Below are 16698 nucleotides of genomic sequence, written 5' to 3' on the forward strand. Positions count from 1 at the left end.
AACAGACTGTCCTACCTGCCACTGTCCAATGCTCTCCACCCTCTGACCAAAGGGCCTCTGCATGCCGGTACAGAGCTTGAAGGCGTCGCTGCGGATCTCGATTATGTTGTTGATGAGGGCACACATGGCCGCCAAGGGGAAGGCTGAGGAGAAGAGAACCACATAGCCAAACTGGACAAACATCTCCTGGTAGTCCTGGAAGGTGTCCTGGAAGGGACAAAATACACAAGGGACACTGTCAGCACTGTGACATGGATAGATGATTATCACAGTGTTTGATATCTTTATTGTTTCAGTAAGGAACAGAAGTTGTGTAAATGTAGTTGTACATGTATGGGACGTTAGTTAGTCATGGCTAACTTAGCCTCGCACAGTGACGGCGAAAGACCTAAAGTAATATCTTTAGGATTTACTGGTACTGACAGTTGATTCTGAGTGCAGAGTGCCAGACACAGATACCATGTATTTAGATTTCTTGGTGGTAATACATACTGTATCTGCACAGTAGGGTCTTTCCACAAAAAGAGTGCCTTTTGCGTCCCTTTGATATTTGAAGTAGAAATTGTGCACCAATATTGCATTTTAAAAGCCAGTTATATTAAATGAAGTGCCTTTTAATATAGACCACATGGAGAATTCAATAAATCAGATTTTCTATATGAATAAAAACTTGCTAAAGTGCTGAAATTCAACATTTTGACATGCCCCTCCGTGACTTCTAGGAAGATTTTAATCCACTTAACCCCAACATTTCTCCAAGTTTTCACCATCAGTAGCTAGGTTTCCATCCAATTGGCGACAGATTTTAATGCGAATATTAAAAAATGTGCAGTAAAACAATATGCAGATTTTCCCACCAGAGATGTGTTTCCATCAAATTGACTGGATAAAATAATGTGCTTGATGACGTAATGCACATAAAAATAACTTTTGCGGTTAAATTCCAATGTACAGAATAAAAAAGAAGTAAAATGGGTTTCCATTGCATTTTCAACTACTGATGGTTTTCTCACAAAAATGTTGCACTATATAGCGAGTGTGCCCACTCACTCGCTATAATTTTTTATCATAGGTACACTTCAACCGTGAGAGACGGAATCTAAAACAAAAATCCAGAAAATCACATTGTATGATTTTTAAGTAATTAATTTGCATTTTATTGCATGACATAAGTATTTGATCACCTACCAACCAGTAAGAATTCCGGCTCTCACAGTATTAGCTGCACCTGTTTGAACTCGTTACCTGTATAAAAGACACCTGTCCACACACTCAATCAAGCAGACTCCAACCTCTCCACAATGGCCAAGACCAGAGAGCTGTGTAAGGACATCAGGGATAAAATTGTAGACCTGCACAAGGCTGGGATGGGCTACAGGACAATAGGCAAGCAGCTTGGTGAGAAGGCAACAACTGTTGGCGCAATTATTAGAAAATGGAAGAAGTTCAAGATGACGCTCAATCACCCTCGGTCTGGGGCTCCATGCAAGATCTCACCTCGTGGGGCATCAATGATCATGAGGAAGGTGAGGGATCAGCCCAGAACTACACGGCAGGACCTGGTCAATGACCTGAAGAGAGCTGGGACCACAGTCTCAAAGAAAACCATTAGTAACACACTACGCCGTCATGGATTAAAATCCTGCAGCTTTTTGTTCTAAACTCCACTCGCCGTGTTTGGAGGAAGAAGAAGGATGAGTACAACCCCAAGAACACCATCCCAACCGTGAAGCATGGAGGTGGAAACATCATTCTTTGGGGATGCTTTTCTGCAAAGGGGACATGACGACTGCACCGTATTGAGTGGAGGATGGATGGGGCCATGTATCGCGAGATCTTGGCAAACAACCTCCTTCCCTCAGTAAGAGCATTGAAGATGGGTCGTGGCTGGGTCTTCCAGCATGACAACGACCCAAAACACACAGCCAGGGCAACTAAGGAGTGGCTCTGTAAGAAGCATCTCAAGGTCCTGGAGTGGCCTAGCCACTGAACCCAATAGAACATCTTTGGAGGGAGCTGAATGTCCATATTGCCCAGGGACAGCCCCGAAACCTGAAGGATCTGGAGAAGGTCTGTATGGAGGAGTGGGCCAAAATCCCTGCTGCAGTGTGTGCAGACCTGGTCAAGACCTACAGGAAACGTATGATCTCTGTAATTGCAAACAATGGTTTCTGTACCAAATATTAAGTTCTGCTTTTCTGATGTATCAAATACATATGTCATGCAATAAAAAGCAATTTAATTACTTAAAAATCATACAATGTGATTTTCTGGATTTTTGTTTTAGATTCCGTCTCTCACAGTTTAAGTGTACATATGTTAAAATTCCAGACCTCTACATGCTTTGTAAGTAGGAAAACCTGCAAAATCGGCAGTGTATCAAATACTTGTTCTCCCCACTGTATATTTCTTTACCTCTTTATGGGAAACATTTTTTATTAGGTTGAACATGTGTTCTTTATGACAGGATGTTACAATTAGGTGAAATATATATATTTATTTATGACCATGTCATTACATTCAAGTTAGCTAAGTAGTCAATAATATACAGTGGGGAAAAAAAGTATTTAGTCAGCCACCAATTGTGCAACTTCTCCCACTTAAAAAGATGAGAGAGGCCTGTAATTTTCATCATATGTACACGTCAACTATGACAGACAAATTGAGAAAGAAAAATCGAGAAAATCACATTGTAGGATTTTTAATGAATTGATTTGCAAATTATGGTGGAAAATAAGTATTTGGTCACCTACAAACAAGCAAGATTTCTGGCTCTCACAGATCTGTAACTTCTTCTTTAAGAGGCTCCTCTGTCCTCCACTCGTTACCTGTATTAATGGCACCTGTTTGAACTTGTTATCAGTATAAAATACACCTGTCCACAACCTCAAACAGTCACACTCCAAACTCCACTATGGCCAAGACCAAAGAGCTGTCAAAGGACACCAGAAACAAAATTGTAGACCTGCACCAGGCTGGGAAGACTGAATCTGCAATAGGTAAGCAGCTTGGTTTGAAGAAATCAACTGTGGGAGCAATTATTAGGAAATGGAAGACATACAAGACCACGATAATCTCCCTCGATCTGGGGCTCCACGCAAGATCTCACCCCGTGGGGTCAAAATGATCACAAGAACGGTGAGCAAAAATCCCAGAACCACACGGGGGGACCTAGTGAATGACCTGCAGAGAGCTGGGACCAAAGTAACAAAGCCTACCATCAGTAACACACTACGCCGCCAGGGACTCAAATCCTGCAGTGCCAGACGTGTCCCCCTGCTTAAGCCAGTACATACCCAGGCCCGTCTGAAGTTCGCTAGAGTGCATTTGGATGATCCAGAAGAGGATTGGGAGAATGTTATATGGTTAGATGAAACCAAAATATAATTTTTGGGTAAAAACTCAACTTGTCGTGTTTGGAGGACAAAGAATGCTGAGTTGCATCCAAAGAACACATTACCTACTGTGAAGCATGGGGGTGGAAACATCATGCTTTGGGGCTGTTTTTCTGCAAAGGGACCAGGACGACTGATCCGTGTAAAGGAAAGAATGAATGGGGCCATGTACCGTGAGATTTTGAGTGAAAACCTCCTTCCATCAGCAAGAGCATTGAAGATGAAACGTGGCTGGGTCTTTCAGCATGACAATGATCCCAAACACACCGCCCGGGCAACGAAGGAGTGGCTTCGTAAGAAGCATTTCAAGGTCCTGGAGTGGCCTAGCCAGTCTCCAGATCTCAACCCCATAGAAAATCTTTGGAGGGAGTTGAAAGTCCGTGTTGCCCAGCGACAGCCCCAAAACATCACTGCTCTAGAGGATATCTGCATGGAGGAATGGGCCAAAATACCAGCAACAGTGTGTGAAAACCTTGTGAAGACTTACAGAAAACGTTTGACCTGTGTCATTGCCAACAAAGGGTATATGACAAAGTATTGAGAAAATTTTGTTATTGACCAAATACTTATTTTCCACCATAATTTGCAAATAAATTCATTTAAAATCCTACAATGTGATTTTCTGGATTTTTTTTCCTAATTTTGTCTGTCATAGTTGACGTGTACCTATGATGAAAATTACAGGCCTCTCTCATCTTTTTAAGTGGGAGACCTTCCACAATTGGTGGCTGACTAAATACTTTTTTTCCCCACTGTAACTAGAAGTGTTCCCCATAAGGTAAACTTATCATCCCAGAATTCCAACAACATACAGGGAATAGAGTTCAGAGCTCAAATCACTTTAGGCATCCAATGACAGATTGTGTAGGACCCTAGACAGGGTGTTTTGGAGTATCATATGGACGGAGGCATGACCTGAGTAAGCATGGGGTAAATCAAGGTCCATGGTAACAGGAATCCATGCTCAGCAAGCACATGATCAGCTACACATGGCCAGCTACGTTACTCAGTATGGCAACGCAAATAGAACTACAGCACTGATGGGGTTTGTTTCTCTAGTTGGTTTAAGCCTTATGGATATGGGATGATGGGATTGTCTATTTAGAGAGTTGGCATTGTTGACATAGTTCACATAGTGAGTGAGCGCGTTCATTAGTTAGTTAATGTGTGTGTGTGTGTGTGCGTGTGTATATACCTACGTACGTGTGTGTGCTGTCCTACCTCATAGGTCTGCATGCAGCTCTCTATCTCAGCCTGTGCCAGACTCGTACTCTCTTGCTCCTCTGGCGGGTCGATCCACGACTCCCTCTTGGTCTTAGAGTCTAGTCTCTCCAAACTTCTCTGCCTTCTGCGATGACGCACCGTCACCGTGCTCTCCGGCCCAGAAGGCAGTGGGGCAGCTGCCACACTTTCATTGGCCGAACCACCCGTGTCCTTCATCTCATTGTCATCGTCATCATCATACGTCTCGAACACCGAGGCCGGGTCCATCCCCTTCTCCACCATGGTGGGGCTGCCATCCTCCAGGAAACTGTCCTCTATTGTGGGAACGCAGCCCCCTCCAGACGACTTCCTGTCCGCCTTCTCTATGAAGCTAACCTTCCTCAGCTTCAGGCCACAGTCTATCAACTCCTCGTTCTCTCCCTCACTGAACCTCCCGCTGTCCCTCTCCTCCCTCTCCCCTTCCTCCTCGTCAGGCACCCCACATCCCCCGTTTAGACACTTCTTCTCCCTGCAGAACAGCAGAAAGGTTAGGCTTCCACTTACTTTAGTCTAATCAACACTATTGTATTGGGTTAGCCATGTAATAATGTGAATAGGTCACACATCCTCAAACATATCAAAATATAGGCTTGTCTACGCTCAAAGAAACATGCCCTAAAAAAAAGAGCTCTCATTTAACTTATTCATGAATTAATATAAGCCGTTGTGTCAGCATTACCTGCGGTCAGGCTGTCCCAGCCCGGATCTGGTTCCCCTCAGGCCGTGGCCCGGCACGGCCTGGTCTGTGGGTGAAGCCTGGGCCTTTCTTGCGGCCAGCCGGCAGTACTTGAGCAGGGCTGAGAGGAGCAGGTCCCAGACGCCGCGCAGAGTGAGCTCGCCCAGCTTGTGGCGCTCGTACAGGTAAGGCTGCAGCACCTCTTTCACGTTCTGGACAAACTGCCGGGTGATCAGAAGGGTGGCCAGCATCTGACAGGATCAAGGGTTAAATTAAGTAGAGAATCAAGGCTTAAAGGTCAAGGGTTGTCATGATCTGTCACTGGGTTTGAATACCATGGGTGGGGTTTCCCATAAGTAGGCACCACACTAAACAAATAAAATGGTAAAAAAACAGGAAATAGAATTCCTTTGCAAAAATGCACTGCGTATACAAAACATTAAGAACACCAGTCCATGACATAGACTGACCAGGTGAATCCAGTTGAAAGCTATGATCTCTTATTGATGTCACTTGTTAAATCCACTTCAATCAGTGTAGATGAAGGGGAGGAGACAATTTAGACATGGATTGTGTTTGTGCGCCATTCAGAGGGTGAATGGGAAAGAAAAAATATTTAAGTGCCTTTGAACTGGGTATGGTAGTAGGTGCGAGGCGCACCGGTTTGTGTCAAGAGCTGCAACGCTGCTGGGTTTTTCACGCTCAACAGTTTCCTGTGTGCATCAAGAATGGTCCACCACCCAAAGGACATCCAACCAACTTGACACAACTGTGGGAAGCATTGGAGTTAACATGGGCCAGCATCCCTGTGGAACGCTTTCGACACCTTGTAGAGTCCATGCCCCGACGAATTGAGGCTTTCCTGAGCGTAAAAGAGGGGGTGCAACTCAATATTAGGAAGGTGTTCCTAATGTTTGGTATACTCAGTGTATAATATTCACTCTGTACTATATATGATGGACTGAAAACAATCCTCTATCTAAACCGCAAGCAGTTCACGCCCATTCAAATACAGTAGATACACACACTACTATGTATACAGCCTAGTCAAATGTGCAAAACCATGACATGTAAAACTACCCCTGCAGGAATAACTACAGGACATTGTGCTCAGGCCCAGAGGTAAGACCCAGGACACAGACACAGACACAGTGTCCTTTCACTGCAAACCATGACCAAGTCAAAGCACAAACCACAGATAGCACATTTACAGACAGCCCATAGTCAATCCAACAGTTTACACAAAGGCCCACTCAGTGCTTATAATGTTCCTTAACACAAACAGAAAGTATAAAAACATATCCTAGAAATGTTTTGGCTTTCAGAAATAAAACACTGAGAATATACAGTAAACACCCAAAGACAGTAATAACAGAGTGGCTGAAAGAAAGACAGACAGAAAAGAGGACAGAGTGACGTGCCAGGCACATGACACAAACCTTATAGGACAAATGTCCAAATCCACAGGTAGTCAGACGCTATAAAACCCATAACATAACACTGCTTAACAGACATGTCAATATTTTCAAAAGTTACATCATATACACAATTAACAACGAAACAGGCAGAACAAAAAAACAACTGTGGAACATTCTATATGTGTTTTTTAAAATCAACATAGCATTAAGTTCTGGGTCCATACATGTTAAGAGAAGAGATCAAGAAACGCTAGAATGATGTGCTCCACCCTCTCTCTTTGCAAGTTACGGGCCGAATTTTCCTCCCTTTTCCGAATTTCGAAAGATACAAACAACTGCGAAATCGTGATTTGTCGAAAAACCCAAACACCGGAACTACTGCTGCTCTTATATTACGAATCCATTTCAGTCCCGACAGATTCTCTCGGATTACACGCAGAATCTTTCCACGAGAGATTAACCTAACATATAAAAGCTTTCTATGCAACGCCAACGATGCATAAAGATGTGAAAAACTACAAGCACAACAAATGAACAGACTACAACTCTAAACAAATAAGCCCGGGTGAAAGTAAGGCGGTACAGTTCGGTACGGCTACCCGGCAAAACATGAGCCTATCACAATAATTAAAACAAAATGGCAAGAAAACTGTAGGCTATTACACCACTTTTAATTATTACCACATGTCAAAAGGCATGAAAAATGAGCAAATGGACTTGAAATCGTTTGGTGGTATATCTAGCTTTCAGAGGCAGAGATGAGTTGCCGACACCGAGAGGCACACAGCAGTGGACGCATAAATTCGGACCTAATGACAATCGGCAAATGTCGTTACACTTTTTGGTGTTTTGTGTAACAGACGTCTCTTTCCATTCATCACTGTTTGGAGGCTGGAAATATGTTTGCGAGTGGATGAACGTACGTGGGTAGCCTAGTAAAGGTTTAAAGTGATTGTTTGACAATTAGATGAAAACATCATGACGGGTTGTGTTTATGCCACAATAAAAGGTAATACATTTTAAAAGTTAAATGACAAATCTTCACGACTAGGCCCACAGAGATCCTATTGAATTAATAGGGATTCTATATGTAATTCTATGATTAGGCCCATAAAAATATTGGATGTCCCATACAGGGAAGAAATGTATTATACTTTCACCCCTGCAAATAAGGCACATGACGTTTAAAGGTGTAAGGCATGGGGTGCTGGGCAGGTAATGTCGAGATGACTCTAACCCCTGACCCACGGTGGGGGGCAAGGTCGTACTTTGGACCTAAAGGAGGCCCTGATGACCCAGGGGATGGTGACGACCAGCAGCTGGATCTTGAGGAAGAGATATGGCAGCACATTGTCCTTCAGCTGCCTGAGAAGACTCTGGCCCAGCGAGAACACCAGTAACATCTAGGACCGCACCACCAGCACCACAAGACCAGCACCACAAGACCAGCACCACAAGACCCACACAACACAGAGACGGCTGGAGAAATAGGCAGAATGGAGAGAGAGCAACATATGAAGAAGGGAGAGGGATTAAGGAAGGAAGACCAGGGAGATGAAAATGGTTTGGGTAACTTTTTGGAAGGAGTGGAAACATGGTGGGATTTCAGTCGCTTTTACCTCTTTCAGACGCTCCATGTCTCTGAGGTAGAATCCAATGTAGAAAAGACTGAGATAAGAATTTACAAACTGAAACTGCAAGTAAAGAAACAAAACATGTGAGTTGTAAAAACTTTAGAGATAAAGTGTATGTGTGGATTCTGTATTTCAATCATTTGTCATGTGAAAAGTGAGTCCAATTTCCATGTAATAAGGAAGAAGATGACACCACTCACAAGGACCATTTTGATGATGAGATTTTTCTCATAGGCACTCTGGAGTCTGTAGTTTTCTGTGGGGGAAGAAATACCAGGTCAGCATTCACAGCAATAATCATCATCACCACCATCATCATCATCATCATCATCATCATCATCATCACCTGAATAAAAATAAATAAATAATAATAGATATATACAGTACCAGTCAAAAATTTGGACACACCTACTCATTCAAGGGTTTTTCTTTATTTTTACTATTTTCTACATTGTAGAATAATAGTGAAGACATCAAAACTATGAAATAACACATATGGAATTATGTAGTAACCAAAAAAGTGTGAAGGAAAATCAGCCAGCAAGTGCTCAGCATATGTGGGAACTCCTTCAAAACTGTTGGAAAAGCATTCCAGGTGAAGCTGGTTGAGAGAATGCAAAGAGTGTGCAAAGCTATCATCAAGGCAAAGGGTGGCTATTTGAAGAATCTCAAATATAAAATATATTTGGATTTGTTTAACACTTTTTTGGTTACTACATGATTCCATATGTGTTATTTCATAGTTTTGATGTCTTCACTATTATTCTAAAATGTAAAAAATAGTACAAATAAAGAAAAACCCTTGAATGAATAGGTGTGTCCAAACGTTTGACTGGTAGTGTATATATTGTTCCGCCTTAGTACTCAGGAAGCAGCTGTCAAGCTTGACGGATGAGTGCTCTGTGTGTGTATACATACGTGTGTGTGCATACGTGCGTTTGTGTGTGTGTGTTTGCGTGCGTGTTCTCACCCATGTCGTTGAGCCAGCAGGCTATCTTCCGGTACACCTCGTCACAGGCTGTCACAGTGATGGCCAGCATGATTTTAGGGATGAACCGGGCCAGGCGAGGTACCTCCTTGATCCCCATCACAAACTCCTGTGAGACAACAACAGCAGCTACCTAATATTGTAGCAATCCTCGCTAATATGAGCTACGTTACAATTCCCACCAAGTGGGCTAACTCTATTGGCGCAATGCACAGGGTGTTGACATTTCACAGCAGTGACCCGTTACGATCAATTCCACAGGTATATTTCCCTTCAAACCCTTTCTGCGGTTGAAGGAAATTATCTATATTGTAGGGTTGTTAAATTCCGGTAACTTTCTCAAAATTCCCAGGTTTTCCAGAAATCATGGTTGGAAGCTTTCCTGGAATCAGGAAGGAATAAGCACGAAATCTGGAATCCTCCAACCAGGATTTCTGGAAAACCTGTGAATTTTGGGTAAGCTCCCTAGACATTAGGCAGGCAGTTATGTAGATAGAGCAGCAGCAGCCAGAGGGAACAGTACTGACGTACCTGCAGCTCGAAGCAGATGAGCATGGCCAGGAAGACAAAGCAGAGACAGAGGATACAGATGGGTAGGCTGACCAGCCACCTGAACACCCTCCTCCTCCACGGAGGGTAATAGAACTCCTCACAGCCTGTTATGGGACTGCACCGCTTCACGCCCTGCAGGGGGGAGGGGGGGAGAGAGGAGATGGAGGGGGAGAGGGGAGATGGAGGGGGAGAGGGGAGATGGAGGGGAGGGAGCAAGAGGGAAAGGGTGAGATAGAGGGTAAAGGGAGGGAGGAGAAAGGTAGAGGGAAATGGAGAGGGAAGAGAAAAGCAAGAAAGAAGGTTTACAACTGTTGTCCATCATTTTCTCTGTAAAGTATATTGAGAGTTTGTGTTGAAATGTTCTCATGTCCTCCTCACCCTAAACTGTGTCCGTGGTTCCTCTAGGGACTCGTTAGGGGTGTCCAGCGTACCCCACTTATAGGCCAGCTCCACCCCCCTCCTCTTCCACCTCTCCAGGAAGAGCGTGGCCCACACCACGTTGAACAGAGCAAACACTACACAGCAGATATCACGACTCGTCTGAGAGGAGAGAATACACAGGTGAATCTTTAAATAGGAAACATGTAACCTCTATAACACCTGTGCAAAAACTAAAGGAGGACTGGAGGAAAAGGATCAAGTATTAGGAAGAAATGGGATCATCATATCTGAGGTTTCTACATTTTCAAGTGTCAACAGTTTAATATCTCACTCTGTGATTCAGTGGAAAAGGCTAACGTTGTTAGAGAAGGGCATAAGTCTAATTGAGAGCAGATCGGAGTGTATCACAATGAACATCTCTGTCTATGTTCTAAACGTATTCCAGACAGTGCACTTGAAAAGTAAGTGTTAAGTAAGCCTTGGACAAGTAAGCCTTGGACAAGTAAGCCTTGTCCGAGCCAGAACGGCAGGAGCTTACAGTGCCTTCAGAAAGTATTCATACCCCTAGACTTATACCACATTTTGTTGTGTTACAGCCTGAATTCAAAATTGATTATACACGCAATACCCCATAATGACAAAGTGAAAACCAGGGGTTGGAACCGGTTCAGGGAACAGAACAGAAAACCGGAAAATAACTACATTTTTCCAGGAACAGAAACGTAACCTGAAACTAAAGTGATCCATACTGTTCTGGAACAGAACCGTTACTTTAAAAGCATGGGAACTGGTTAATAACGTTATTTTACGTTCCAGGCATTTTTTTCTAGTCCCACAACAAAATGCAACAAAGTGCCTATGCAATGCCCTTACTCTATCACTCAGAAACTTAGAGCAGTTTCTGCCTACAAGCTCAAAATCTTTGCCTGTACATGTTTAGGCTACCTGCCCCTCGACCCTCCTCCGAAGCATAGGCTACTGTACTGACATTACAAGCTTGATTCAGTAGATAGGGAGAGAGATTTTTAATTAGTAGAGAAGAATGGATTAACTTTTCCAATGCTAGTTAAGGATACTATAGGTCTATTTATCACGTTTCATATTGGATTTATTAACTTAAAAAAGGTAAGACATGTTTTTAATTCTGGTGCTGCTCTGCACACACAAGCTTGTTAGCTAGCTAGCTCAAGCTTGTAAGCTAGCTAGCTCAAAGGACATTCATGGTTCCTCCATAGAAGCTGCTCCTTCTATATATAATTCATATAATGCATGTCATAACAAGATGCCCAGGGCTTCAAGCCTGCACCTCAACCCTCTCTCGCTCTCTTCCCACCCACAACATTTCAGTCGCATCTTGCGCCATAGGCTACACTTGTCTGTCCATCACGTATGTAAACAACTAGCTTGCCTGCTCTATCCGCACTGATTAGTGAAGTAATTTAATGAGCTAAATATAAAAACCTGGTTCACAGGTTAAATAAGGAACAGAAAGGAACGATATAAACTGGTACTTTTTTGGGGTTCGAACCGGTTCAGAACTTTATTCTGCTGGTCTGAACAGTGGAACGAAATGAAAAAAATAAATATTGGTTCAGTTTAGAATGAAATGATTGAAAAATATTGTTAGATTTTTTTTGTGCAAATTTATTGAAAAATAAATACAGCAATATCTCATTTACATACTGTAAGTATTCACACCCCTGAGTCAATACTTTGGCAGTGATTACAGTTGTGAGTCTTTTTGGGTGAGTCTCTAAGAGCTTTGTTCAACTTGTTCAACTGGATTGTTCAACTTTTGCCCATTATTCTTTTCAAAATTATTCAAGCCATAGATTTCAATTAGATTTAAGACAAAACTTTAACTCGGCCACTCGGAACATTCACTATCTTCTTGGTAAGCAACTCCAGTGTCGATTTGGCCTTTTCCTGCTGAAAGGCGAATTCATCTCCCAGTGTCTGGTGGAAAGCAGAATTAACCAGGTTTTCCTCTAGGATTTTGCCTTAGCTCCATTCCATTTCTTTTTTTATCAGGAAAAACTCCCCAGTCCTTAACGATTACAAGCAAACACATAACATGATGCAACCACCACTATGCTTGAAAATATAGAGAGTGGTATTCAGTAATGTGTTGTATTGGATTTGCCCCAAACATAAAACTTTGTATTAAGGACAAAAAGTGAATTGCTTTACCAATTTTTTTTGCATTATTACTTTAGTGCCTTGTTGCAAACAGGATGCATGTTTTGGAATATTTGTTTTCTGTACAGGCTTTCTTCTTTTCTTTCTGTCAATTAGGTTAGTATTGTGGAGTAACTACAATGTTGTTGATTCATCCTCGGTTTTCTCCTATCACATCCATTAAACTCTGTAACTGTTTTAAAGTCACCATTGGCCTCATGGTGAAATCCCTGAGCGGTTTCCTTCCTCTCCGGCAACTGAGTTAGGAAGGACGCCTGTATCTTTGTTGTGACTCTGTATACACCTTCCAAAGTGTAATTAATAACTTCACCATGCTGAAAGGGATATTCAATGACTGTTTTTCTTCTATCTATCTATCAATAGGTGCCCTTCTTTGTGAGGCATTGGAAAACCTCCCTAGTCTTTGTGGTTGAATCTATGTTTGAAATTCACTGCTTGACTGAGGGACCTTGCAGATAATTGTATGTGTGGAGTACAGAGATGAGGTACTCATTTCAAAATCATGTTAAACACTATCATTGCACACAGAGTGAGTCCATGCAACTTATTATGTGACTTGTTAAGCTCATTTTTACTACTGAACTTATTTAGGCTAGCCATAAAAAGGGGTTGAATACTTATTGACATTATGGGGTATTGTGTGTAGGCCAGTGACAAAAATATCTAAATTAAATCCATTTTAAATCAGGCTATAACACAACAAAATGTGGAAAAAGTCAAGGGGTGTGAATACTTTCTGAAGGCACTGTATCTCCTGTTTCTGTAGTGAGGCAGCTTGATGTACAAGTACACCCCCTGGACAGGACGCTAGAAAAAGCACGTGATAAGGCCCAGTGTGAAAGTCACCTGGTCAGACTCCGTGAGAATCCAGAGCACAAAGCCGATGACAGCAGGATACAGCATAGACGTGGTGTAGAACCCCAGCCAGGCAAAGTACATGGCTATCTTCACCCCAAAGTAATCATGAACATCATCTAGAAACACCACAGAGAGACAGAGGGAGAGAGACAGTTAGCAATTAAACATTTATAATTCAATTCAACATACAATTCTCTGAGCGAAGAAACTTTTTCTGGTAAGTTTTGGCCTCGGTTCACCCAGCACAGCCTGACTGCACTAACGATTCACCTCCAGCAAACACTAGTCTACCAAGCCGGAGGAAAAGTACACAAACAGTTCTGTGTGTGTGAGTGTGTGTTTGTGCGTGTGTGTACTGACCACAGGAGGTTGGTGACACCTTAATTGGGGAGAACGGGCTTGTGGTAATGGCTGGGGCGGAAACAGTGGAATGGCATCAAATGCATCAAACACATGGTTTCCATGTGTTTGATGCCATTCCATTCACTCCATTCCAGCCATTATTATGAGCCGTCCTCCCCTCAGCAGCCTCCACTGGTACTAACCTAGTGGCTGTTTCTCACACACGGCCTGCACCCAGGACTTCATCAGCTGACTGAGGATCCTCTGCTCATGGAGCGGAAACACCTTCTGGATCACGCCCCGCGCACTTAGCTCTGGGACTGGTGGAACACACATTCAAACATGAATTCTTATTTTCTAACACACATAGAGTACACAGTAGCACCCATAGAAGCATACAGGAGCACACTCACGCACACCCATATACAGTATGTTATTGGGATTAACACAGTGCTGGTATAAACAAGTTACACAACATTATTTACTTCACATGGTGACTAACACAGGCAAAACAAACAACAAATGCTGCTCACTGATTGGCTGTCCCTCCAGGAACTGTATGTTGTGAAGCACCTCTCCATTCACGGCACGTAGATTGTCGAGCCAGTACTTGATGATGCTTTGCCTCTCCTGAGGAGAGAGAGGGACAGACTGGTCAGACAGAATCAAATCTTCAGGTTCTCAGGCAAGGTTATTTATCATACAAGTCTGTGTGTGTGTGTGTGTTTGTGTTGACCTGTGATGTGAAGAAGCATAGTTCACTCCCAATGTTCTCATAGATGTAGTCTTCTTCACAGGAGAAGCTGCGTGTTCCTCCCCCAAACTCTGGCTTCACTGATTTCCTCAGACCCATCTCCTCTGCCCCACGCAACAGACTGAGAGACAGGGAGAAAGAGTAAGAGGGAGAGAGTTAGGGAAACACACACACGCTTCCACAGGCCCACACGGCTGGAGCAGAGTCTGGTTGGAGAAGCACACACTCTCAAACCAACAGAGTGACGGACAAGCAAACAAACAGGTGTTGGACACGCACACACAATCACACACATGCAATGAAAAACAAGAACATACACACAAAGATTGGAATACATGGTCTAATGTGAATAAGACCGGTCCTGGCACGCCACGCCATCTGATAAGAATTCTATGACACTTCCCATGATAGAACTAACTGTAAGTCGCTCTGGATAAGAGCGTCTGCTAAATGACTAAAATGTAAAATGTAAAATAGATGCACATTAAGGAAACCAAATAACACTGAACACAGCAGCAAAGGAAAGCCTGAGTAAACTCTGAATGACAGCATTCTTGAATGACAACAGTATCTATTCTAGGTTCTACCTCGCCTCTCCTCCTCCTCCTCCTCACCTCTCCTCCTCTCTGTAGAGGCTGACTGTGCGGTTGTGCTCTGTTCGCTCTGTTCTGTTCTCTGCAGAATGATAAGCCCAACTCACACAGCTACACACATACACACACACACACACTTGAGTGTGGCCACACCTGTGTTAGCTGGCATTTACCAGCACACATCTATCATACCGTTATGGCCCTCTCGGGTCGTGAATGAAACTGCTTTACAATATAGTCCATAGTACTGAACTCAACAATGACTGAAAACGATCTAAGAAGAAAGATTATATCTATTTTTAGGCATTTACTCAAATCCACTATTTCTTATCAAGATGAAGCCAGTATGTTTTAGAGAGGTATCCTGCTACTGCCAAGACTCTTTACGATGGGTCGTGACTGAACACGTCCAAGCATCCAAGCTTCTATTGGATTCAAAAGTTTATAGACTTTTCTTTTCTTTCAATTCAAGAAGTCTTTATCTGCGCGTAGTGTCCCATTGTCATTGGCCACTGCTAACCTGGGATAAATAACCCAGTCCAATACTGCTGAGAGGGCTAGCCTAGCCAGTTGTACTCTATGCAGCTTGCTCTATGCTAATTTAGACAATAATATATCACCAGTAATGAAAGATTCAGCCCTGCTTGTGGGAAAAAACTGCAAACTCAGACCTATGGAAGAGTGAATGGATTAATGAATGTTGCCATCTGCTAGAAGATAAGTGAACGTGTATCATTTTCTTTTAACCTTCTATCTCATGACTATTAGCATTTCCATATCACTTTCATGGTTCAACACAAGTTTGAATCGTTTCAGCAGCAGTAAAGGAGATTACATACATAATCTTTTCTATAACGTTAATTTAGGTCATCCAACATACCTGAGAACGAGCGTGCAAGTATGTGTGACTGTGTGTGTGTGATTGTGTGCGCACACGTGCTTGTACAGCCATCTGCCTTGAGCATTTCTTTGAGTAATGCACACTGACAGTGAGCTCTCTCTCTCTCTCTCTCTCTCTCTCTCTCTCTCGACTCCGTTCACTTGTTAAGAGGTAAAAGCCACCCTTAAACTCTCAGGATAGCATAGTCAAGAGCCCTTGAAAACAGATCAGTCAGCACAGCAGTCAGTCAGCACAGCAGACATCCTCTAACACCGAGTGAAATGCATTGTGGGGTATTGTGGCTAGTGGCCTCTGCGCTCTTACTTGGGTTGTTGAGTATTTACCCAGAGTCATCTCTAAATCCCCTGGTATTTACCCAGAGTCATCTCTAAATCCCCTGGTATTTACCCAGAGCCATCTCTAAATCCCCTGGTATTTACCCAGAGTCATCTCTAAATCCCCTGGTATTTACCCCGAGCCATCTCTAAATCCCCTGGTATTTACCCAGAGTCCTCTCTAAATCCCCTGGTATTCACCCAGAGTCATCTCTAAATCCCCTGGTGTTCACCCAGAGTCATCTCTAAATCCCCTGGTATTTACCCAGAGAGGTAAGATACAGCATAATAGTATCATGTACAGTACTGTGTTTAGAAAGAGTTGAAGCTATTGTAGAATGTAAGTCCTTCCAACATTCTACAACAAAATTCCAGTAACTTTCCCCAAATTCCCTGGTTTTACAGAAATCCTGGTTGGAACATTCCTGGA

At 43.0% G+C, this 16698-nt stretch overlaps 1 protein-coding gene across 1 annotated transcript in view; it reads right to left on the reverse strand.

Moving 5' to 3' along the window:
* The window catches only part of LOC311148545 (anoctamin-8-like), a gene marked incomplete at both ends in the record, with an annotated part of 61009 nt that overhangs the window by 3061 nt on the left and 41250 nt on the right, over positions 1 to 16698 (reverse strand). Inside the window, 13 exons of the mRNA XM_084185528.1 lie at positions 16 to 207; positions 4617 to 5127; positions 5338 to 5585; positions 8021 to 8155; positions 8372 to 8446; positions 8587 to 8642; positions 9357 to 9483; positions 9906 to 10058; positions 10305 to 10466; positions 13353 to 13480; positions 13910 to 14026; positions 14240 to 14336; positions 14443 to 14581. Of these exons, the coding sequence (XP_084041654.1) occupies positions 16 to 207; positions 4617 to 5127; positions 5338 to 5585; positions 8021 to 8155; positions 8372 to 8446; positions 8587 to 8642; positions 9357 to 9483; positions 9906 to 10058; positions 10305 to 10466; positions 13353 to 13480; positions 13910 to 14026; positions 14240 to 14336; positions 14443 to 14581 (2140 nt within the window). The remainder of the gene's footprint in view (positions 1 to 15; positions 208 to 4616; positions 5128 to 5337; positions 5586 to 8020; positions 8156 to 8371; positions 8447 to 8586; positions 8643 to 9356; positions 9484 to 9905; positions 10059 to 10304; positions 10467 to 13352; positions 13481 to 13909; positions 14027 to 14239; positions 14337 to 14442; positions 14582 to 16698) is intronic.

The sequence above is a fragment of the Coregonus lavaretus genome, assembly GCF_964263955.1.
Source record: "Coregonus lavaretus genome assembly, chromosome: 21".
Taxonomy (NCBI): domain Eukaryota; kingdom Metazoa; phylum Chordata; class Actinopteri; order Salmoniformes; family Salmonidae; genus Coregonus; species Coregonus lavaretus.